General features: G+C 36.6%; 1 protein-coding gene across 4 annotated transcripts in view; it reads right to left on the bottom strand.

Moving 5' to 3' along the window:
- Nucleotides 1–312: 312 nt before the first annotated feature.
- Nucleotides 313–25,004, bottom strand: part of SMCHD1 (structural maintenance of chromosomes flexible hinge domain containing 1) — a 129,697-nt gene continuing 105,005 nt past the window's right edge. For 3 of the 4 annotated variants that reach the window (XM_061399827.1, XM_061399829.1, XM_061399830.1), the window contains 4 exons: nt 21,374–21,545; nt 11,490–11,648; nt 11,091–11,193; nt 313–2,174 (listed from right to left, as the gene is read on the bottom strand). In XM_061399827.1, coding sequence (XP_061255811.1) covers nt 2,120–2,174; nt 11,091–11,193; nt 11,490–11,648; nt 21,374–21,545 — 489 coding nt within the window. In that variant the 3' untranslated portion in view covers nt 313–2,119. Of the gene's footprint in view, nt 2,175–2,454; nt 4,616–11,090; nt 11,194–11,489; nt 11,649–21,373; nt 21,546–25,004 lie in introns of those variants that run through there. The other variant, XM_061399828.1, reaches the window with a different exon arrangement.

Raw genomic sequence — 25,004 nt, 5'->3', positions numbered from 1 at the left:
CTTGCGTCCCTGGCAGGTGGATTCTTAACCCTTAGACCACCAGGCAAGTCCCTAGAGATTTTAAATGGTTACTTTTAATACTTCTTACCAGTTACTGGGGAGCAGGGTCAGCAGAGCTCCTCAGGCTGTCTTAGCAAAAGTTGTACCCTGCACATTTAACTCTTTAATATTGTCATAGAATTCACTTTTCTTTTTTGGTAGCACCATGAAGCATCTTAGTTCTCAGATTAGGGGTTGAGCCTATGTGCCCCCGACCCTGCCCCTACAGTGGAAGCACAGGGTCCTAACCAATGGATTGCCAGGGGATTCCCCCACATTTAATTCTTAAAGCACAGGTTTAATTAGGACTGCTGAAAAACTTACTTGTACTGATTCAATATTTCCTTAAAAGCCCAAGGTCTTAGAGATCCGCTTCCAGATTATATCTGATTTTACTTTCCCTTGGACTCGAGTCAGTTTGAGCTCCTTCCAAAGAAACGCTGCCTTTTATGTTGCATTGTCTTCACTCGTAGCATTCTACTTGTCCTTCCCCAAATCGCAGCACACATAAATCCTACAAACCCATCAAGGTCCAGTTTCAGTGTCACATGCTCCATCATCTCCCTACAATTCACACATACCTCTCATCAGATGTAGTGACTGTCTGTATAACTGCCTAACAAAGGGAAGAAAATGACATCCACTGGAAATCTACATGCCAAACAACATTCACCATTCAGTTGTTTCATTTGATTATGAAACCCTACAAAATAGGTATATTGTTTTTCATTTGCTAAGTCGTGTCAGACTCTTTGTAACGCCATGGAGTGCAGTACACCAGACTTCCTTGTTCCTCCCACCTCTTGGAGTTCACCCAAGTTCATGTCCATTGAATCAGTGATGCCATCCAACCATCTCATCCTCTGCCACCCTCTTCTCCTTTTGCCTTTAAACTTTCCTGGCAATCAGGGTCTTTTCCAATGAGTCAGCCATTTGCATCAGGTGGCCAAAATATTTGAGCTTCAGATTCAGCATCAGTCCTTCCAATGAATATTCAGGACTGGCTTGATCTCCTGTGCTGTCCAAGGGACTCTCAAGTCTTCTCCAGCACCACAGTTCAAAAGCATCAGTTCTTCAGTGCTCAGCCTATTTTATGGTCCAACTCTTGACATCCATACATGAGTACTGGAAAGACCAGAACTTTGACTAGACAGACCTTTGTCAGCAAAGTGACGTCTGTCTAGGTTTGTCATGGCCTTCCAAGAAGCTCACTTTTAATTTCATGGCTGCAGTCACCATCCACAGTAATTTGGAGCCCAAGAGAAAATCTGTCACTGCTTCCATTTTTTACCTATTTGTCATGAAGTGATGAGACCAGATGCCATGATCTTAGTTTTTTGAATGTTGAGTTTTAAGCCAGATTTTTCTATCCTCATTTTAAAGATGAGAAAAGCTGAGATACAGACAGGTTAAATAATTTGTCCTAGTCTTGAAGCTGCTGAGTTTTAAAGCCTAGATTAGCATAGGCAGAGTTTATACAATGTTTATTTAACTTGGGGATCAAACATGTATGAAAATATATGTAAATGTTTTACTCAGCATGTGGTAGCTATTATCTCCTTCCATAGGTTGGACACACTGGTTTGCATATAGCAGATATATGTATCTGCTACATTAATGAATTTATGAATGTTCTGATAAAAACCATTCTGTATTTCAAACTAAGGCCAAGTACTTTTTAATTTTACATTTTGAAACATCCCAGTAATCCTATTTATAAATGTCTCATGAAATTGGTATTTCATTCTAACCAATTGTTGCTGTTCAGTTGTTAAGTCATGTCCGATTCTTTGTGACTCCATGGATTGTAGCATGCCAGGCTACTTTGTCCTTCACATCTATATTCTACTATAAAAACATCAGGCAATCGACACATGAACATTTAACACAAATGTAGCCAGAGCTCAATATTATTATTAAGCACATTAAAAAAAATGATTCTTTTGACTTTTTGTTAGTATTTGATCCAAGGACCATAGTTGAACTGTCAGCAGTTCTCCCTTTTCTTCTTGGCTGCACAGTGCAGCTTGCAGAATCTTGGTTCCCGACCATGGATGGATTTCAGTGAAAGCCCGGAATCCTAACTACTAGGCCATAAAGGAACCCCCAGCAACTCTTCATAGAAGAAATTCACTCTGCAAAATTATTGAAGAAGAGAAATGTGCAATATGATTAACAAATCAAGGCATATTTCTAGTCTACAAAAACATGGAAGTGTATTTTTTCACTGAATTTGGCATTCATTTATCAGTATATCGTAGAACTAGTGAAATCATAAGAAATGCAAAGTATAAGATTCATCTTTTATTATCCTGTCATTTCTAGCCCAACATAACAAATGGTCTTGTATAGTATAAAAGTGAACTCCTATTGTTTAATTATTCCTAATAAAAAAATTCAAATATTCATAGTGGATATCAAATAAATAGGTCAAGCAACATAATTCTTTATTCCCACTAAGATGAAATCAGACAAATGAGACATTATGTTCCATTTCGACCAAGAATTTCAGAAGTTAAGAATAACTGACGAGACACAAGTGAAAAAGATATAAACAAATTCTACTAATAAGATTTAAATATGATACTATACAAAAATTTAAATATTTTCTACCTCATGCTATTTGTTACTGGACTGTAAGGAATCAGAACACTAGGAATTTCTATTATCAGACATTACTTTACTTTGAAATTAGGCTTCCTAATGTAAAACAATATAACCAATGTCTCTCTATTGCTTGTCCCTTGGAATAGTGATTCTTTAACATGAATTTGATTTCTCTCTAAAAGGGAATTAATTCTAACTAGTAAAGTATTTTCAGAAACTCAAGTTATTGATGAATTCATAAGTGAAATAACTGCCTGCCCCAGTCAGATGTGGAGAAACTTCGCCTTATATTTAAGATAAGTAATTTTTAGGCCAAGAGTCCTCCCACAAATTTTAATGCTGCTGCTGCTGTGTCGCTTCAGTCGTGTCTGACTCTGTGGTACTTATCTCTAAATCTAAACATATGCCTGCTAAAATGTAACAATCTCTTTCTGAAGTGTTCAAAAGACATGCAAAATAATATTATCTTAAATTAACATCTATAACAGTAAATTTATAACTATATAACTATGAAATGATTCCATGAAAATGTTTAGCAGACATTAGATGTAGTAAAATGAGACAAATTAAAACTTTTTTACTAAAAGTATCTGAAAGTTACAGACTAAAAATATTAATCCTATCCATTTCATAATAACTGTAAGTAACCAAGTCATAACCTCAAAAAGTTAAAAACACTTAGAAGATGAAACTTATCTTTTTGACACTAATATTTAATAACTAATAAGTAGTTAGTTTTACTTAAAAGGAATCCACTCTTTGAAATCCACTCTTTCTTTTAACTAATTCTCATTACTGCCATTTTGCTTCTTTCTTTCACAAAACAGTTAAATGCCTTCCAATTATAAAGCGAGGTTAAACATCATAATAATTTACACTAAGGTAATTTTCATGGAACTTTAGATTTTGAAAAAGGAAAACACACCTATTCAACAGGAAGGAACAATCTTCTTTATTAACCTCACTGTATATTCAGAAAGGATTAAAAAACACACACATTTGCTGGGCCACAAAACTGTACCAAAAGTATTTCCTTACAAAATAACTACATAAACCAATAGTCCTGGACTGACAACAAAGACATATATCGACATACATTAGCATGAATTAATACACAATTCAAATGTTTTTGCAGCAAACTTCTAGCAGACCTTTATTCCCTTAATGAGGGAGTGTACAACTTCTTTAACTCTTTAAAAATAGTAATAAAAAATTACAAAATAACATAAATGTAGAATTAAGGCTGAGACTATATAATCTAGTATTAATAAAGTCAAACGATGTTTATAAAACTGATGCTGCTGCATATTATATATATATACATATATACACAAGATAAATCTGTAGAAATTTAAAATGCTGTCAAAAGTTAACCCATCAATTTAATATTTTTCCATGTATCTTAAGATGTGAATTCCGAGATACCTGTGCTTTTCTGATTTTATTCTGAATTACAAGTTTCCTCTCAATTTCCAATTAAATACCTAACCTCTAGAACTTTCCTTAGACACAACAAAAAGTTTTGTTAAATAAATTCACACAAAAGTAATAAAAAGGTCTGCTCTCAAGAAACAGTTCTAGCATATTCATGATAAACATACTGAAAAACAGTACATACACTTGTCTTCAGGATTAATAAATGCTATGTGTCAGCTGTGCAGTCACTGCTGTAATTGCGTATTTTCCTCTGACACATTTGCAAGATAACGACAACCAAAAGGCCTGACAACTGGAATAATTCCAGTAAGCCCACACTGTCCAGTGAGATTGACAAAACTGAATGGTTGCTTCCAGTCCTGTTTGGCTAAACATGGAAATGCAAGCCTAGGTTCTTGTATCATCCCCAGAAATATTCATCATAAGTCACCCTCTTGGTCTTCTGAAACAGAGCTGCAGAAGGCAGGGCATTCTTAGGGAGACTAATGGCCTCCTTTCTGTCATCTCTCACACATCAGTTTTGGTTATAATCCTGATCAAAGTGGAAAAAAAACACAGTTAAGTTTTATATACCAAAGTTCTCCTCCCCTGTAACTCCCTCATCAGACCTCCCCTGTAACTCCTTCATCAGACCTGGGTGGTTAAATACGCAGTGGAACCGTGTTCTAGTAATTATAGTAATTCTTGGTATAAACAGACTTAATTAAATCCTTGTATGTAAGCATTTCTTTCACATGTATGCAACAAACAAAAGCTTGACAGCAAAGCAGAAGTTAACATATACAGAGGAAGAGATAAATTCTGTGTAGCATAGTTCTTTGGAGTGGTATATCCTAGATCCAAATTTTGCAGATTATTGCTTATTTTCCCCTTTCCTAAAATGAAATTACCATTTAAAAATTTTAACAAGAATTATAATGCTTATTAGAGAAAGGTCACAAAGATAAAGCAAAAACATTCAAAAATACTTATAACTCTATTTACATACAGAGGGTGAACATCTTAGTATATATTTATGCAGATATTTTCTTACTCAGATATATTTTCTTTTTCTTCTTGGGGGGGGCGCTGTGCTGGGGTCTTCATCGTTTTTTCTCTAGTTGTGGCAAGCAGGGGCTACTTTCTAGTTGTGATACAAGGGCTTCTAATTAAAGCGGCTTCTCTCGCTGCTGAGCACAGGTTCTAAGGTGCATAGGCTTCAGCAGTTGTGGCACATGGGCTCAGTAGTTGGGGTCATGGGCTCAGTTGGGGCACAGGCTCAATAACTGTGGCACACAGCCTTAGTGGGATATTTCCAGACCAGGGATTGAACCTGTGTCTCCTGCACTGGGCAGACGGATTCTTTACCCCTGAACCACCAAGGAAGCCCTATACTTTCTTTTTAAACAACAGTTCCCTGAACTGCCATCTCCAAACAAAAGACACACAATTTTGGTAAAGAGCTAATTTGTTATCTTTATGAGTAGAAAATCGATTAGAAAACCGAAGTCTCTACTGAAGGAAATGAGTCTACTGCATAATATATACTGCTAAGTATATTCTGTTGATTCTAAAATCCACATTTTCCTACATTTAACATCTCTGACACCACTTTATAATGTCATGAGTTAATCTGCAGTGTTTTCTTTCAGTGCCTCATGGAATAATGATGTTTTTAATAGTTACTGACATCTTACAGTTGATGAAATATAATATATAATCCCTATAAAAGCCAACAATATATAAATAGGTAATACACACACACTAATAATAACATATAAACACATATCATATGTTGCTATTTCCTACTGCTGAATTTGTTTTCCATTGTATGGATGAAATCACTATTTCAATATTAAAGATACTTTCATCTCAAATGCAGTAACATTTTTGATATAGTGTGAATTATGGAGAACAGGTAGAGACTGGGGATGAGGAAATTACTAATTAAACAGTGGTTTAAATTTTAAATAGAAATTTAAAGTGATATTAGATTTCCCAAAGATAAGCAGGATGTAAACAGGAAGCCACAGGTTAGAATACAGCAAATATGCGATCTACATCTTCTCACCTGCCACCACAAAGCTTGATGACAACAGCTTTTTTATGTTTGTTTTTTTGTGTATGCAAAAAAGCTGTACTGACAATATGGGTCTATCTCTGAAAACATTTACACTCTTCACCCTTGTTATTCCACAAATTTGCTATGAATTTTCTTGGTGTTATCTTCTGTCAGTCATTGTACTGGGCCTTCAACAGACCCTTTCACCCCTGGGAATTCTCTTCCACAAGTTGTTTCTTCTCCATTTTCTTCTTTCTAGGATTCCTGATAGTCTGAATTGGTTCTCTACATCTCCCCCTTTCTCTTCACATATTTCCCACTATTTTTCTGGGAAGTTTCCTTTACGTTAGTCCTTTAAATTTTTTCCCCCTCCTTGCCTGGCTTCTGCTGCTGTCCTTTAAAGGGTTTAATTTCAGCAATGGGATCTGTAATCCTGTCCTGGCTGTATCTTTCTCCTAATATCCTCTTGGTTTCACAAATGTAACTCCTTCCACAATCTAATCAGAAATTACACACAGTTTTTAAGAGAGTTCAGCTGAATCATCTTCCAGGGTTGGTTTTGTTATTTATCTTGGATTTCCCCTCACATGTTGTTGACTCCCCTCATATGCATAATGACTCTCAGCTGTACAATTACACTTAAGAAAAAGGACTGTGCTGCTGGTCTGGATTTAGTCTACTATTAATAAAAATAGAACTGTTTTCCCATTAAGGCTGCTCTCTGAGTAGGAATTTTAAGGGATGAGGGAGCAGGGGAGTGGACAAGAAGGCTTTGCTTTAAGGGTATGGCTGGAGAGCCAACTAGCAGGTTGCTAGTGTGTAGATGTTGGCAACAGACAAGCCTCTAGGGCGCCACCAACTACATCGGAAGCCATGATACCAACTTTTAATTAACTAATTAGCATTGTTATCTAACTTCCTGGTGAAAGTGTTAATACCTAGAAAAAAGAGAACAGAGCTCTTAAAGCCTGGGGTTGAAAACTTGGCATGGTCTAGGCTCTGTTTTCTCTCCTCTTCCATTTCGCTCCCTCCTGTTTTGGGCTGGACTTCTCTGACTGAGTCCAAGGTTCCCACTGTCTCTTGATTATTCCCAGAACCTCCTCCTTGATATTCCAGCCTTGTTTCTATCCTGTAATCCCCAGAAAACCTTAATCAAATGTGAAGGCAGAGGAAGACAGATTCAGACATGCAGTTTCTATTTATACACTTTCCTAAGAAGTTATAAGAGAATGACAAGGAAGCCGAGAAACAATGGATTGCCGAGAGAGCAGCCAGCAAGGACCCAGAAGACCTACAGGATTACTAGTAACAGTTACTAAAGCAGGTGGAAGAATACATGATCAAGTTACACAGTGAAGGAAAAAAGAAAGACTATTAGAAACTCCAGAGACATTCACAACATTCAAGAAACAGTCTAAGAACTGGATTAAAATTCAACATGATTTTAAGAACTGATTGTTTAGAAGATTTACTTGACTCTGATGTTTGGAACACTGGTGGCCTAAGTGGGGTCATGGCATTAGAATCTTACAGAGGGAAATGTAATCCTAGCGCACAACTCTGCCTGTATCATAGTCAGAGCCATAATAATATATGTTGCTTATCACTCAATAACTTTGAAAAAAGCACAGAGGTCTTCGTTGTTGGTTGCAAGAGAGAACGTAACCAAATAACCACAAGAACAATTTAGTTCAAAAGTCATTAGATGGGCAACACAAGACAGACCTCCGCACCAAGGTGCTGGGTGGACTGCACTGTCTGAAAACTGATAAAACAAGACTGACATACATAAATGTGTACCAAAAACAGAAAAACTAAAGCAGTTAAAACCAAGGCTGCCTCTGGGAACCAGGATGGGGTAAGGGTACAGAGGAACAAGATCTCATCACCGTGAGTTCTTTTGATACCTGTGCTGTCCAGTCTGGTAGCCATGAGCCACGTGTGGCTCCAGAGCACTTGCAATGTGGCTAGTCCTAACAGATTTGCTGTCCTCTGAATTTTGAAGACTTTGTATGAAAGAGAATTTAAAATGTCTCATTAATAATTTCTATACTACTGGCAGTATGTTGCAATGATAATACTTTGTATACTGTGTTCAATAAAATATACTATTAAAATTTAATCTCGCTGCTTCTTTTAAAATGGTGCCTAGAAAATGTTAAATTATATGTGTAGTTCACGTTAGGAGAAGGCAATGGCACCCCATTCCAGTACTCTTGCCTGGAAAATCCCATGGACAGAGGAGCCTGGTAGGCTGCAGTCCATGGGGTCGCTAAGAGTCGGAGACGACTGAGCGACTTCACTTTCACTTTTTCACTTTCATGCATTGGAGAAGGAAATGGCAACCGACTCCAGTGTTCTTGCCTGGAGAATCCCAGGGACAGGGGAGCCTGGTGGGCTGACGTCTATGGGGTCACACAGAGTCAGACACGACTGAAGTGACTTAGCAGCAGCAGCAGTTCACATTATACAGTATACTAAATATATACACCATTTGATTTATATACATGCATTACTTTAATGAAAATACCATTACTATTACTAAATACCATTACTAACAAACTAAAAAAAGAAACTTTAGCCCATACCACCTCTGAATTGCTACAAAATCTTAATTAACAAGGTCCAGATCAATGGCATCAGTTGTGGTTCTGCAGTGACTGTAAGTCTTAACTGTAGTTAAGTCCATGCAGGAGAGCCTATGAACATGGACTTTAGTCTAGAACTGCTTGGCAGGAACCTCCTCACTTGGTCTCTTAAAAAACTGGAAAAATGTTCCCCATCTACCATAAAATACTTCTTTACCATTTATGGCAAGCCTACAGAAAAGCAGGAGAAATAATAACCTTTTGCCCTTTCTTGTTTTGATTTACTGTCACTTTTTTGTCTTCTAGTGTTTTAGAATATATCCCAGACATATTATTCAACTGTTAAATACCTCTGTACATATTTCTAACTATATATTTATTTTACTGTAAACTCTATGATACTGCTATACACAAAAATCACAATTCCTCAATATATCTAATATCCAGGTGATTGAAAATTTACCCCAATTTTTTCAAAATTGTCATCCTGAAGATTCAAATCCAGGTCCAAAGAAGCTGTACAATGTGCACTTGACGGTTACACCTCTCGGTTATTTTTATTCTATAACCAATGGTTCATCCTTCTCCCTAGGCATCTTTGTCACAGCATGCGGGCTTCTCATCAGCGGCTTCTCTTGTTGTGGAGCAAGGGTTCTAGGACACAACGGGCTTCAGGAGTTGTGCCGCGTGGGTTTAGTTGCTCTGTGGCACGTAAAATATTCCTGGACCAGGGATCGAATCCCTGTCCCCTGCATTGGCAGGCATATTCTTACCCACTGTGCCACCAGGGAAGTCCCTCCCTATGTTTCTTTTAATGTCACTGATTTATTAACAAAATCATCATTTATAGTGTCCCATTCTTGACATTCTAGATTTGGCTAATTGCTGCCTGGTGGCATCATTTAACTTGTTCCTAAATTTCCCTTCTTTTCTGTATACTTTTGCAGTTAAATCTCCAATTCATGAGAGATTTACACTCTAACACCTTAAGGTATCTATTCTATGCAATGAATTAACCTCCTTTTATTCATCCAGAATGTTAGCTGTATGAACTGTCCCAGGAGTGTCATGGTTTTCTGCAGTGCTTAATTCCTGCAAAGAACTCCAGTTGAGAAAGACTGAGTGGAAGCTTAAAGTGATGTTTTCATTTTATCCGACTTCTTATACACTTCCTTCTCATATAAAGAACTTTATAAAGAAGAACTTCTATAAAGAACTTTCTTCAGTTATTTGATTAGCCAGAATGTTCATGTAAGGAAAGAATGAACATGTCTTTTCTATATGAATATATCAATGTTCACTGTAAGGACCTGGTGTCATTTTTTCAAGATACTATTTTGGGGAGAGGCATACTGTGGCTTCCGTCTAGCTCTCCAACCACATCTTAGGGGCTCCTCGCTTTTACCCACTATCCTTTAGCCTCACAAGCATCTTTACAGTTCCTCAGGCATGCCAGGCGTGTTGTCTTCTTAGTGCTTTCACGCCTCTTCTCCCTCTGACTATAAGCCATCCCTACAGAGCTGACTTCCCATCCTTCAGTTCTCTGCTAAATGCATCTTCCCTAACAGCCAATCACGTTCTCCCACTGTTCTGTATCACTTTGTGCTCTGTTCTGTTGTAAAAACTTAACATCATTCTATATTTTTACATACAGAAAAAGGTTTACTTTTTTGAACTGTCCCCCTTCGGTACAAGATTACAGACCTCCTACGGGGGCAAGAACCATGTCACATTTATTTACCCAGGAACACAGAGCACAAAATAATTAAATAGTTACAATAAATACAGACTATGTAGATGGACAGGGCATGGAATACCAATTCTAAATATCATGGTCTCAGTGGAACTCCTCAAAGGTCAATAGGAGAAACTTACTCAGGCAGACTCCAAATGAACATTCGTGAAATACAAGAAACCCCAGTACTATGCGCCTTTCTGTGGGATGGGCTTACTAGTATCTAATCTGAAATGGACAATTTTCTTCATTGAGTTAGGCTGCAGATGGCTTTGTTGGCTTCTTGGTTAGTTGTGCAAATGGCATGTGATTTTCCAAACAATATACTATAAGCAACTTTTAAATGAGTAATGTACGAGTGATTCTGCATAGTCTGTATTTGTCAAGTTGCTGAGCCTATAAAGCAGAATGTAATGTATTTGAAAGTTTTCAAATAATGTGCAAAAAATCATTTTAGAAAATGATTTTTTTAGAGTATCCTAGGAGGAAATATAAAATAATTCCATCTTATTTTCATTAGCCATCACTCAATTTGGTTAAAAAGAAAACAAAATTAATTCCGGTTCAGGGCAGGCAAGTAAACACCCTCATGCTATTGTTAAAGTATGATGAGCCAAGAGCTTTGAGGGCACAGTAGCCTCACCTGTTTTGTCTTGCAGCTTCTCTTCTTATTCTCTTGGGAGGAACTGGACAGTCTGTCATTGGGTGAGGCAGTGAATCATTACACTTACGTGTGGGAGTCATTCCTGCAAAGACAGAAAGAAAACAGAGAAAATTAACTTTCAAAGGACCAGAATTATTATAAGCAATGAAAGCAAATACCTCTTAATTTATAGAAGAATAATTAATAAATAATACTGGGAATGCTTCTTATTATGCCTGCTGAGAGAATAGTTACAAACATTTGTCAGTTCACCCGGAGGTCGAGAGTGTCTATGATTTAAGTTCTGGGTCATTCACACTCTTTCTTCCTGGAGCTCAATTCTCTCCAATCATGCACACTATCTTCCTGCAGAGAAGGATCTCGCAAAAAGTACAGTACCTAGTTTTTGCTCTATCAGTTTGAGATTCTTTTCGTGTTCATCAAGTTCTTGTTTCTTCCTCTTCATATCGGGAGTGTGAAGGTACTTCAGCTGCCCATTAAGATCCTCGTTCACACTGCCCAACCTGCACACAGCAGTGCGGTACTGCTGAAGAAGATCTACAAAGAAACCAGAGATATTCGATTAAAACTACTGATATCATATCAAAACAGTATTTTAGGAAAGAAGAGCCAGCAACACTGAGTGTTGTGTTACAGTAACACATGGAGCTACTTTTAACGTTCACAGTAAACAAATGAAAGAAAAAAACACAGTTTAGATCCTGGCACAAGACTGGTGCTTATTAAATCTTAATTTTCTTCAGCTGCTTGACTTTAATAAATTTACTGTACAGGGAAAAGAAGATACAAACTGTTTGTAGGACATATGTTAACCTTAAAATGCATTCCACTAACCCCTGGCATCTACCAGTGTACTTTCTGACTGAATTTGACTATTCCAGTTACCTCATATAAGTGGACTCAAACAGTATTTGTATTGGTGCAGACAAATACTGTTTGACTCCACTTATATGAGGTAACTGGAATAGTCAAATTCAGTCAGAAAGTATACTGGTAGATGCCAGGGGCTAGTGGATGGAAGAGAGGTTTGGAGCGAGAATGGGGACTTGGTGTTCAATGGGGACAGAGTTCCAGTTTAGGAAAGTGAAAAATTCAGGACATGGATGATGGTGAGAGTTGCACAACAATATGAGTGTACTCAGTGCCACTGAGCTGTATAGTTTAAGTATGGCTGAAATAGTATATTTTATGTAACAGAGGATAAGATGGTTGGATGGCATCACCAACTTAATAGACAAGAGTTGGATCAAGCTCTGGGAGTTGGTGATACACATGGAAGCCTTGCGTGCTGCAGTTTACGGGGTCACAAAGAGTCAGACATGACTGAGTGACTGAACTCAACTGAGTGTGACTTTTACCACAATTAAAAAAAAAAAAATTCACCTTCTCAGTCAGTGTTTACATCCTGTTTGATATTCAGTATTCAATCTAATTCCACACAAATTTGGGGTTGGGGGAAGAATGCATTAAACATGGCATTATTAGAACATCATTGCTTCCAACAGACATGGCCATTTCCTTAAACACAGCTTTCAAACACTCTTGACACTCAGCTTTCAAAAAACGTAACTTTCTTTGTTTAAAAATATATTATATTAGTCAAGTTTGAGACTGTTTATTGCCTTTTTGTATGAATTACTAGACACTATAGGTTAAATACACTGACTATACTTTAGTCCATGGGCTAAGAATGGTTTATACAGTTTTAAATGATTCCATTCTAAATGGTTATATAAATATGTTCATAACACCCTCAATTTTGTCTCCTGGCTCACAGGCCTAAAATGTTTACTATTTGACCCTTTGAGACTCTAGTCACACAAAAATGTTCAGTATTCATGGGAATGGGCATATAAACACCCATATGTTTAATAAATATATACAGTGGATTTACATATGAACCTGTGGAAGAAATCAATTTAGTCAAGAGTATATGATATATGAGATTTTCTATACTTTAAGGATCAATAACAGTATTTTAAAAAAATATCCAGCTTTCTGGGAATGAGTAAGCACACACACACACACACACACACACCTGTGAACATTATGAGCATATTCATGTATATTTAAATACGAATTCCATATATGTAATTCAGTAATGACAAAGTCCTTATGTGTCTTAATTCCTTATGACTTATTGAGAACTCAAAGGTAGCCACTAAAAAAAGTCTGGTTTTCTGGTTTGAAAGTACTTCTAATTTCATTTTTCTATGTGCATAAAATAGTGCTTATTTTCTATGTGAAGAAGGTACAAAATGATGTTCAGACCCATATGTCAGGGATGCTACCTAACTCAGAAGACAATGTAAAAAAATTTTAAGTGATTAAGGGTTGAATCCTACTTTGTGAGTCCTTTTAAATACTCAAGAAACAATATAGTCAAAGGCTTTATATTAATCAACTTATTATTTATAAAACTGAAAGATGGAGTATTAAATACTTTCTATTAAATGGAACACTAACAGCAAATATTTTATGCCTAAGATGGGCAGAAGCAACTTAACTCAATATGCCTTTGTTGTTTTTGTTCAGTTGCTCAGTTGTGTCTGACTCTTTGCGACCCATGGACTGCAGCACATCAGGCTTCCCTGTCCTTTACCATCTCCCGGAGCTTGCTCAAACTCATGTCCAGTGAGTAGGTGATGCCATCCAACCAACTCATCCTCTGTTGTCCCCTTCTCCTCCTCTCCTTCAATCTTTCCCAGCATCAGGGTCTTTCCAATCAATTTGCTCTTCACATCAGGTGGCCAAAGTACTGGAGCTTCAGCTTCAGCATCAGTCCTTCCAATATTAGGACTGATTTCTTTTAGGATTGACTGGTTGGATCTCCTTGCAATCCAAGAGACTCTCAAGAGTTTTCTCCAACACCACATTTCAAAAGCATCAATTCTTCAGCACCCAGCCTTCTTTATGGTCCAACTCTCAACATCCATACATGACTACCGGAAAAACCATAGCTTTGACGAGACAGACCTTTGTTGGCAAAGTGATGAATCTGCTTTTTAATATGCTGCCTAGGTTTTTCATAGCTTTTCTTCCAAGGAGCAAGCATCTTTTAATTTCATGGCTGCAGTCACCATCTGCCGTGATTTTAAAGCCCAAGAAAATAAAGTCTCTCACTATTTCCGTTGTTTCCCCATCTATTTGCCATGAAGTGATGGGACTGGATGCCATGATCTTCATTTTTTGTAATGCTGAGTTACTAACCCAGCTTTTTCAATCTCCTCTTTCACTTTCTTCAAGAGGTTCTTCAGTTTCTCTTCGCTTTCTGCCATTAGGGTGGTGTCATCTGCATATCTGAGGTTACTGATATTTCTTCCAGGAATCTTGATTCCAGCTTGTGCTTCATCCAGCCTGGCGTTTTGTATGACGTACTCTGCACATAAGTTAAATAAGCAGGGCGACAATATATTGCCTTGATGTAATTCTTTCCCAATTTTAAAGTCTGTTGTTCCATGTCTGGCTCTAACTGCTGCTTCTTGACCTGCATACAGGTTTTGCAGGAGGCAGGTAAGGTGGTCTGGTATTCCTATCTCTAAGAATTTTCCACTGTTTATTGTGATCCACACAGACAAAGGCTTTAGTGGAGTCAATGAAACAGAAATAGATGTTTTTCTGTAATTCCCTTGCTTTTTCTATGATCTAGCAGATGTTGGCAATTTGATCTCTGGTTCCTCTGCCTTTTCTAAATCCAGCTTGTACATCTGGAAGTTCTTGATTCAGGTTCAGCTTCTACTGAAGCTTAGCTTGGAGGATTTTGAGCTAATATGCCTTAGCAACTCCCAATTTTTTGATATGAAATGTAATTCCTATTTACCATGGTGTTTATAAAAAGTCTTTTCTAATTCATTTAATAAAATTTTTCAAAAGAGAAAAACCAAAAATTCATATTTAATTGTTTATAAATGATTTCAGAGCTCATACATTATATGTTGTTTGAAAATTTTAATTATATAGGAAAAAACTAATGATGCTTTACTATAAAATAGTGAAAAAATACTTTAAAATAAAAAATTAGTTCATATGAAAGGACAAAAGCTCAAATTACAATGCGTTCATTTCTGTATGCTATTTATTAAGAAAGATATATAGATTATTTCAATGTATCCAGGGAAAGAAACAACACTACTAAAAATAATACAAATAGTTGAAAATACCTATATCTGAAGAGCTATTACTAGACAAGTATTTGGGGTTGCTAAGGAAGCAGATTCAGAAAACTAAGATCATGGCATCCGGTCCCATCACTTCATGGCAAATGGATGGGGAAACAGTGGCTGACTTTATTTTTCTGGGCTCCAAAATCACTGCAGATGGTGACTGCAGCCATGAAATTAAAAGACGCTTACTCCTTGGAAGGAAAGTTATGACCAACCTAGACAGCATATTAAAAAGCAGAGACATTACTTTGTCAACAAAGGTTCGTCTAGTCAAGGCTATGGTTTTTCCAGTGGTCATGTATGGATGTGAGAGTTGGACTATAAAGAATGCTGACCGCCGAAGAACTGATGCTTTTGCTGTGGTGTTGGAGAAGACTCTTTAGAGTCCCTTGGACTGCAAGGAGATCCAACCAGTCCATCCTAAAGGAGATCAGTCCTGGGTGTTCATTTGTAGGACTGATTTTGAAGCTCAAGCTCCAATACTTTGGATACCTGATGTGAAGAGCTGACTCACTTGAAAAGATCCTGATGCTGGGAAAGATTGAGGGCAGGAGGAGAAGGGGACGAGAGAGGATGAGATGGTTGGATGGCATCACTGACTCAGTGGACATGGGTTTGGGTGAACTCCGGGAGTTGGTGATGGACAGGGAGGCCTTGAGTGCTGCAGTTCATGGGGTCGCAATGAGTCGGACATGACTGAGCAACTGAACTGAATTGAACTGAAGAAGGCAGAAGCCATCTTCTCACCACTGGAGGATGCAAGCAGTTAGACAGGTAAGTAGATTTATTCAGTAGCATTTAGGTCTCTTAAAACTTTGTGTTCTGCATTGGCAAAAAACTGATAAATACTTGTAAACTGGGTAAAAAAAATTGGTGAAAAAATTTACTAGAACTGATCTGTTCCAAAAGCCTTCAGCAGGGGTGAACAGGAAGAAGGCAAGCTGAGAGAGGGGTGGGTGTAAATGAAATAGGGGTGGCCAGTAGACAGGTCCACAGGTATTCAATCTGCTCAATTTCCAGTAAGTATAAAACAAAACAGAACAAAATATCTTTGTCCTGAAAACCACAAACCTTCAATAATCTTGGTTGCTACCTCTTAAAAATATTAAAAATAAAAAATTAAGAATAGTTTTACTTAAAACAACAAAAAACCCAATAAATGTACAGAGAGGTTAAATATTAGTATTAACAAATTAAGCATGACATAATAAAACATAAATAATGTCTAGGCTGGCACTATGTATTTGGAGTATACTATGTATTTGGAGTATATGAAAGTGTTGAGACTGATGATGTCACAGTTATAAACTACACATTGATTACTTATTGGAAATCTTAAAATTCCTTTTCTTTCTTTAGTTGCTATGAACCACTCTCCTTTCTTACGGTCATATCCTGGCTTCTACAATGTTTGGAGTTATTTTATTTTTAATATTTAAAAAAAGTTATTTCTACTTATATGATCTCTACAGAAAACTCGGGCTAATACAGAAAAGAGAGAGATTGGGAAAAAACTGATAGGTTTACCACCTCACTTTTTTGTTTTCATTCCACATGTCTGCAGGTTTGATTTTTAACGTGTGTGATTTTTGTAATTTTATTTTCTATGTACTTTCCAAATGAAATTTTAATAGACATCTCTCAGAATATAAATTCAGTTAAAGCATTTAACATTTCTTATGTTTTCCTTGAAAAACAAGGCTATACTATCTATCTGAGAAAGAAAAAAAGAAAGTCCTGCTTGTATTTAGAACTGTTTACTTAGGCTTCTTTCCTGTAAGATCAATTATTGGTTCAAAGAAAATGAGTATTAAAAACAATTAGTTAGAAAAACAAAAACACCAATTGGTAACATTTTCTGATTATAAAAGTGACACACACTGAGGCAGGTCTGGAAATATACAGAAAAGGGTAATGGAGAAGTAAATTATCTCAATTATGTATTCAGGGAAAAAATGTTTTATTTCTACTCTCTTGTGTCACTGGACAAATGAACGCATACACTATCTTGAACTTGGGAAAGTTATCTCACCTTTTAAAGACTCAAATTCCTCATCTGTAAAATGAGGAGAACAGCAGTAAATGAAATTGAAGTGATAAGCTTAATATTGTATGTGGGACGTAACAAGCCCTCCAACAGTAACTACTATTATTCCCTTGAAAATTGCTTATTCATGTCACCCATTTTTCTATCAGTCTTTGTCCTTTTTCTTGCCTTTTAAAGGCTGCTGTTAATAAGACACTACACCTTTGTCTACCATATATGCAATTTCCCCCAGTTTGTCATTTGCCCTTCTATTTTCTTCAGGGTGCATTAAAATTATGCAAACTTAAAAAAAAATAACTATAAAATGTTTTCTTTTCTCACATCTGCCAGTACTTGTATGTCAAGAAGCCCATTTCTCCAAGGTGGGTGCTTCTATTTTAGACTGGCTGGTCAGAGAAGTCCACGAAGGTGTGACATTACACAATAGGAAAGAAAAGAAACAAGCCATGCACATTATCTGGGGCAAAACCACTGCAGATAAAAGGAACAATAAAATAAAGTGTTACTGTCAAGATTAAGCTTTCTGATTTCTGTCCTACCGTGTTAAGAACTTCCTGAACACAGCTTCAGAGGTCACAGAAGTTTTCTTTGCCTGTGCCATTTTTGGAAACAGGTTTGCTATCAGTTTCATAAGATGGCCTGAGTGATCTCTGTATTTATCTATATTCTGAAACAAATTATATTTGAAATTCACTCATGAAAAACCTATAGGATGGAGTTAGCTTTCTGAACATATCTCAGGCAATGGCCTATATAAGTTTTCTGCCTTATTTAAATCAATTTTGTTCATTTGATTTGCAATTTTCCAGAATGTAGTTCATTTTATTTGGACATACTAAATGTATTTATAATATTATAGAAACCTAAGAAATCTCTGTCTGAATGTATTCTCAGAGCCATTACTTTTTGTATTTATTTTGCCCAAAGACCACCTTCAGGAATTATATATTATTTGATACAAAGGTTTTCTTTTTTCCCAATTCATTTGGCTGTACTTGTTTCTTGAGATGTATTTTTTCCTCCTGTCATTTGAGTTGAATGGTTAAATTTGTCTTTCTCATTTAATAATAAAAGCATTAAGCCTGTGGATTTACATTTGATCTTGGGTGTTTTCATGCCTCCTACATATAATGTGTAATGTTCTTGTTCTCTTTAATAGTTAAAACTTTTTTGAAAAAATAGTTGTTTCTAAATATCTACCTATTTGAGCTTACTTTGGGAAGAAATGTTATTTTTAGTTCTGTTACATTATATTAAAAATATAAGTAAATTTTGCTTTTTATAATTTGTAGTCTCATTGTAGCTGAGTAGCAATTTGATCAACTGAATTTATGACCATTTTTTGTGACGTATCCTATAAATACCTAAAGTACTGGTCTTACAACTTATTAGGTAGAAAATGTCTTGTTTTTTGACTAAGGACCTGTCATGGATTAATGGTTTCTCATAATAAGGTTTCTGTCTTTGTACAATCAGCAGTTTTAAGAATTCTGATTTTGTAATTTACTGTATCAAGTTCATTAACTTTTGGACCTCTAGTATCAAATATATCTGTTATCAAAATGAATTCATCTTTATGCTTTTAGTGCCATTGCCTTGACACTAATACTGCTACTTGTGATTTCCTCTAGTCAAGTTTTACATTCAGTTCAGTTGCTTAGTTGTGTCTGACTCTTTGCGACCCCATGAATCACAGCATGCCAGGCCTCCCTGTCCATCACCAACTCTCAGAGTTCACTCAGACTCACATCCATCGAGTGGGTGATGCCATCCAGCCATCTCATCCTCTGTCATCCCCTTTTCCTCCTGCCCCCAATCCCTCCCAGCATCAGAGTCTTTTCCAATGAGTCAACTCTTCGCATGAGGTGGCCAAAGTATTGGAGTTTCAGCTTTAGCATCAGTCCTTCCAAAGAAATCCCAAGGCTGATCTCCTTTAGAATGGACTGGTTGGATCTCCTTGCAGTCCAAGGGACTCTCAAGAGTCTTCTCCAACACCACAGTTCAAAAGCATCAATTCTTTGGCGCTCAGTTTTCTTCACAGTCCCACTCTCACATCCATACATGACCACAGGAAAAACCATAGCCTTGACTAGACGGACCTTTGTTGGCAAAGTGATGTCTCTGCTTTTCAATATGCATCTAGATTGGTCATAACTTTTCTGCCAAGGACCAAGCGTCTTTTAATTTCATGGCTGCAGTCACCATCTGCAGTGATTTTGGAGCCCCCAAAAATGAAGTCTGACACTGTTTCCCCATCTATTTCCCAGGAAGTGATGGGACCAGATGCCATGATCTTCGTTTTCTGAATGTTGAGCTTTAAGCCAACTTTTTCACTCTCCTCTTTCACTTTCATCAAGAGGCTTTTTAGTTCCTCTTCACTTTCTGCCATAAGGGTGGTGTCATCTGCATATCTGAGGTTATTGATATTTTTCCCGGCAATCTTGATTCCAGCTTGTGCTTCCAGTAAATCCCCCATATAAAGGCTGTGGCAGAAGCACTCTCCGTGCTCCTGTCTTCTGCGTCCTGACCACCCCAGTGTCTTCCATGTGGCCCTGAGTGGCAGGCGGTGACTCCTGTCCTAGGACCTGTGACTACACCAACTTTGTCTGTCTGAGCCTCTCCCATGTATCCTCTTGCAGCTGCACCTGACTCTCTCATAAAGAATACAAAACAGCCTTCTTCCTACCATCTTTCTCAGTTACTATTTTAAACGTAGTTGGGGGCTGAAGTAGTAACCCCAAGCTAGATACTACCCAAATTCCTCAGCAGTATAATAATAAAGAAATAAACTGTGGTGTATTTACACAATGGGATACTATCCTGCAATTAAAATGAACTACAACTATACACACACACAACACAGGGCTGAACAAAGCCAGACACAAAATCCATGGCTTGTATAATTCCATGTAGATAAAGTACAAAAATGGAAAAAACGAATCTATGCTCTTTTAAGTCAAAAAAGTTGTTATCCTTTTGAGAGGGATAGGGCTATGACTGGAAGAGGCCTGGAGGCCTTCTGTGGGGCTGATAACGTTCTGTTTCTTAATACAGAAGCAACGTTCATTTTGTGAAAAACGTGTATGCTTTGAAATGTGCACCTTTCTCTATGTATACTATACTCTAAAAACCCACAAAATGTGTATATTCATACAACAGAATATTATTCAGTCTTAAAAAGAAATTCTGACACACACTGTGACACACACAGAGTTACACTACAACACTGACCTGCCTGGAGGACATGACACTGAGTGATGTTAGCCGGTCGCAAAGGGACACTCTGATTTGACACATACAGAGGTGCCTGGAAGAGTCAAATTCAGAGACAGAAACCTGTGTGGCGGGCAGGTGACAAGAGGGGAGGCAGGGAATTGCTGCTTAATGGGTATGGAGCTTCAGTTTTACAAAACGAAAAGGTTTCTGAAGACTAGTTGCACAAGAGTGTGAATGTACTTACCACTAGTGAGCTACCCATTTAAAAATAATTAAGATGATAAACTTTGTTACAGTTTAACTACAATTTACTATCTTGAGTTAGCAACAGACTACTTTTTGCTGGGAAAGTAGATATCAAGCCTATCAGAACTATACAAAGTTAAAAGCAAACAACTCTTAGGTGATGGCCCATTTGGGACCCTGTAAAGTATAAGCACTTCAGAGCACGGACGTACAGACAATTGTATCAACTGACCAGAACCAGGCGACACAGCCTGCAGAAGGGAGGTCACATGTCACGCACACCAGAAAGATGAATCTAGATAGTTAACAACTTTGATATAAAAAGAAGTATTAAGGTCTGATGAGATACTGGTTTATTCAACAAGGCAATCTTTCCTTTATTTCAAGATAAGAATGAGAACAGGAGGGAAAACCTACTTCCTATATTTGTATTTCAAAACTATTTGGTGTTAGAATGCTGGAAGTACTGGATAAAAACATCTTATTTGTATCTGTTAATGGTTAAGTTTCAATGCTAGAGTCTCAATAAATAAGGTCCAAATAAAGGGTTAAAATCAAATGAGAAATTATTAAGTACTTATTTAACCTACCTATTTGCTCCCCTAAGATCAGGCACTGTTTCGGTACTGGAGCTCCAAACACCATTCCCCGGAGTTTATCCATTGGAGGAGCTTTATTCTGAAGGCCCCCAAACTTCCCATTACTTCGAATGCGATCTCCATCTCTGGTCAGCAGTGTAGGACAGTGTGTAATTTTAACAACCTATTGTAAGTAACAGGATATAATTAGTGAGTCTATAAAATTTAAGTCAATTGCTCTAAGAAAGGAGAAATCATTTAAGGATTCTGAGATAAGAAATGACAATGATTATGGTACTATTTTTGCAAAATTAATTAGCTAGTGATGTGTAAGATGACTGGGGGGAAAACGAGAGACAGAGAGATGAATTAGACTGCCTCATAAGCGTTACCTAAACTAGAACAGAGAAAAGACAGAAAAAGTGAAATTGAGATTGATGGCTTGATTGATAAGAGGAAGGAAGAGAGATGGACAAGCCAGAGACTTGTGTGCTTCTAGAAACCCAAAGCAGTATCCAGGCTGTATCACTTAGTTTAGTTTCCTTCTGTTAGACCTAAGTTTTCCAGATGCCCAAAGGGTAGCAAAAAGAGTACTGTATTAGACTGAAGAAAATACAAACCGAAGAGCAAAGGGATGAATCTTCAGAGGATTTCAGCTGTACAAAGAAAAAGAGCCAGTTATCTGAGAGCTGGGGAAACTAGAATTATGTAGTAAAACCTAAGACATGGAAAGGGAAGTAGAAAGTGTTAGTCAAGAATTAAATTTTTCAGAGAAGCTAGGGAATAAAAGAGAAACACTTAGATTTAGTATTTCATGATCTTCAGGAATATGCTTTCAAAAAAAAAAGTCTAGGAGATATATACAAAAAATGTTCAAATTCACTGGTAATCAGAAGTGAAACTGAAATAACTTGGAGCTCAAATGAAAATTTTCACTACTTAAAATGTTAAAATACACACACAACACACACACCCAGGCAGAATGTTGGAGAAAGGGTCTTCTTGTATTAACATTAATCTGCTTTGGGACAGCCCATCTCAGAGGAAACATGACAAGTGCTAAAAAGATTAACAATCTGCATGACCTAAAAATTCCACTTCTAAGAATATGCCAGAAAAAATCATCACAGATGTGAACAACGTAGACTGAAACATCCTTTTAATAATGAAAAGTATGAATCTTGCACATTCAATAAGTTACATAAAGTATGGCACATCCACGCAATGAAACAGGATGCATACATCAAAAAATGACTGAAAAGAAGACAATTTAGCAACATGTAGAAGCACCTAATTCAATCTAACACAGTAGATCAAGCAGTTTCTGAATTATAAAAGATTAAATACAATTCAATTTTCAAAATGAAAAGCAATAGGACATGTAACAGAAAATTATGACTAATATTTATTCTTTTGACATAATTCCAAGGTAACTGACAGATGCTTTCCCAAATTAGATACTTCCTATAAAATTTAAATAAAATGGAGTGTCTACTTGAAGAAAATCTGTGGTGAATTCTTTGGTGAAATGAATCTTTTAGTAAAATAAAGTATCACATCTTACTTTCTTAGTTTTGGCTTGGATTTGTATGCTTTCTACAAGTGAACATTAAAAATACAGACTAAAAAAAATACAGACTGAATTCACATATTATTACCATATTATTATTATCCAATAATCATATATATAGTAAATCAAATAACTGTTATTTTAAATCAGATTCAGGCAATGATTTTACAGATTTAGTACCATCTTAAATAATAAACACACTCAAATTTCTTGTCTCCTCTTGTTAATGCACTGACAGTATGAGTTATAGGCCTGTGGTTAAAGGGACAGTCTTCCAATTCTCAAATGGCACAGAACAAAGGGGAAATGACAAGCTGCTATTTAACGGGTACAATTTCAGTTTTACAAAAAGAAGAGTTGTGGAAATTGGCTGAACAACAATGTGAACGTAATTAACACTAGTGAAACTGTACACTTAAAAATGATTTAGACGCTAAATTTTGTTACATGTATTTTACTGTAATTTACCATTAAAAAAAAACAACTTAAGCTCTCACTAGGCCTCTGCTGCAAGGCCACTGCCACTGACCTGGAAAAGATCAAGACAGCATTTGCAAATTCAGTGAGTAAACAGAGCTACAGTTCTGGGCAGTACTTGCAACTGCTGGAAGGATTTAGCAAGGAATGGAATCAACAAAGGTTGAATCAGTATAAATGGCATGAAGAATTTACGAAGAGAAAACAATAAAAAGACTACTGAAACCTAATGATCTGACCAAGAGATGTCATAAAAGCCATTTCTTAGAAGAGTTTGAAAACAATATTTGGTAAGTGGAGTGATTTCATTAACTTTGGAAGCAAAGACATCACTATGAGGAACTATGCTGGAACTGTAAGGAACAAATGCTGTCCCTGCTTTTGTCACATATAGTCTATTACTTTTTTGAAGCTATGCATTGATGTTTTTCATCAGTTCTTCAAAGTTTTCAGCCATTAGTTCTTCAGGTATTACCTATGATCCTTTTATCCTCCTCTCTTTGGCACTCTGATTAAACATTTAAAAAAAAGATTTTTTAACTTTATCCTTAGTGATTCTCTATTACATTCCTTCTCTCTGGGCTGCAGTCTGGATAATTTTTCTGACCTATCTTTCAATTGACTAAATTTTCTATTAAGCTGTTAAGTCTGCCCAGTATTTAACTTTTATTATACTTTTTATTTTTAGATGCTCTTTTTGATTTTTTTCAAATCTACCTGCTCTTATATTCAACACTTTTTCGTAAAATATATTATGAAATGTATTTAAAATGCTTAATATTTTTATTAATATTTGTTAAATATTACTAAACATGTTTATAACATTTATATATTTTAAATGTTTTAAAATATTTGCTCTTGTGTTCAATATAAAAATTACTTCAGTTTTAAGATAAAGGTGAATTCTTTCAGAGAGAATTTTGTTTGCTCTGATGACATATCTAAGGACACTACAAGTCCAGCATTAGATGAAATCAAATGTTTACCTTTAAGTATTACCTTGAAGACCATTCAAGTATTATGAATGCAGGTTGCAAACACACATGACAACCAATTTGTTAATGCATTCTCTAGGAAAATAGTTGTTTATTTTCTACTTAGTGCTAAAGTTCAAGAAAGGCAGTTTTGTTTCAGTCCAGAAATGCCTGGAGTTGAGATGGAGGAGGAAGCTCATTTCTTTTGTTCAGTCTTATGCCAAGGGTTAGCCCTCTTGGGGATTCTAATTTACCGGGAAAGAGGTTCTTCGAGCAGATTCCACATTCTGGTATGTCTTATCCTCTGAGCCTTCCAAGGGAGAGACAACTGATGCTCAAGTTCCATTAGTTTGACAAATATTCTCAAAGAAAAATTAGGTTTCAGTGTTACGTTCATCTCTCTGGGTTCTCACCTTCACTTAGAATTCTTACATTCTTGCCAGTTCTTACAGTAAGATATCTTAATGATATATAGCTAGAATCAGCCTTTTGAAATGGCCTATTAGTTCACCTCTGCTAGCACTTTCTTTGGCTATCTGAGTTGTCTAGTCCATTTCTGTATAACCCTCAAAGCCTAGCACTGTGCTAGTGATATGCTAGAACCAGCATTTACTGGGTCAGG

The sequence above is a fragment of the Bos javanicus genome, chromosome 24 (genome assembly GCF_032452875.1).
Source record: "Bos javanicus breed banteng chromosome 24, ARS-OSU_banteng_1.0, whole genome shotgun sequence".
In the NCBI taxonomy this organism is placed as follows: domain Eukaryota; kingdom Metazoa; phylum Chordata; class Mammalia; order Artiodactyla; family Bovidae; genus Bos; species Bos javanicus.
Note: the sequence above shows the minus strand (reverse complement) of the source record. Positions and strands in the feature narration are given on the sequence as shown.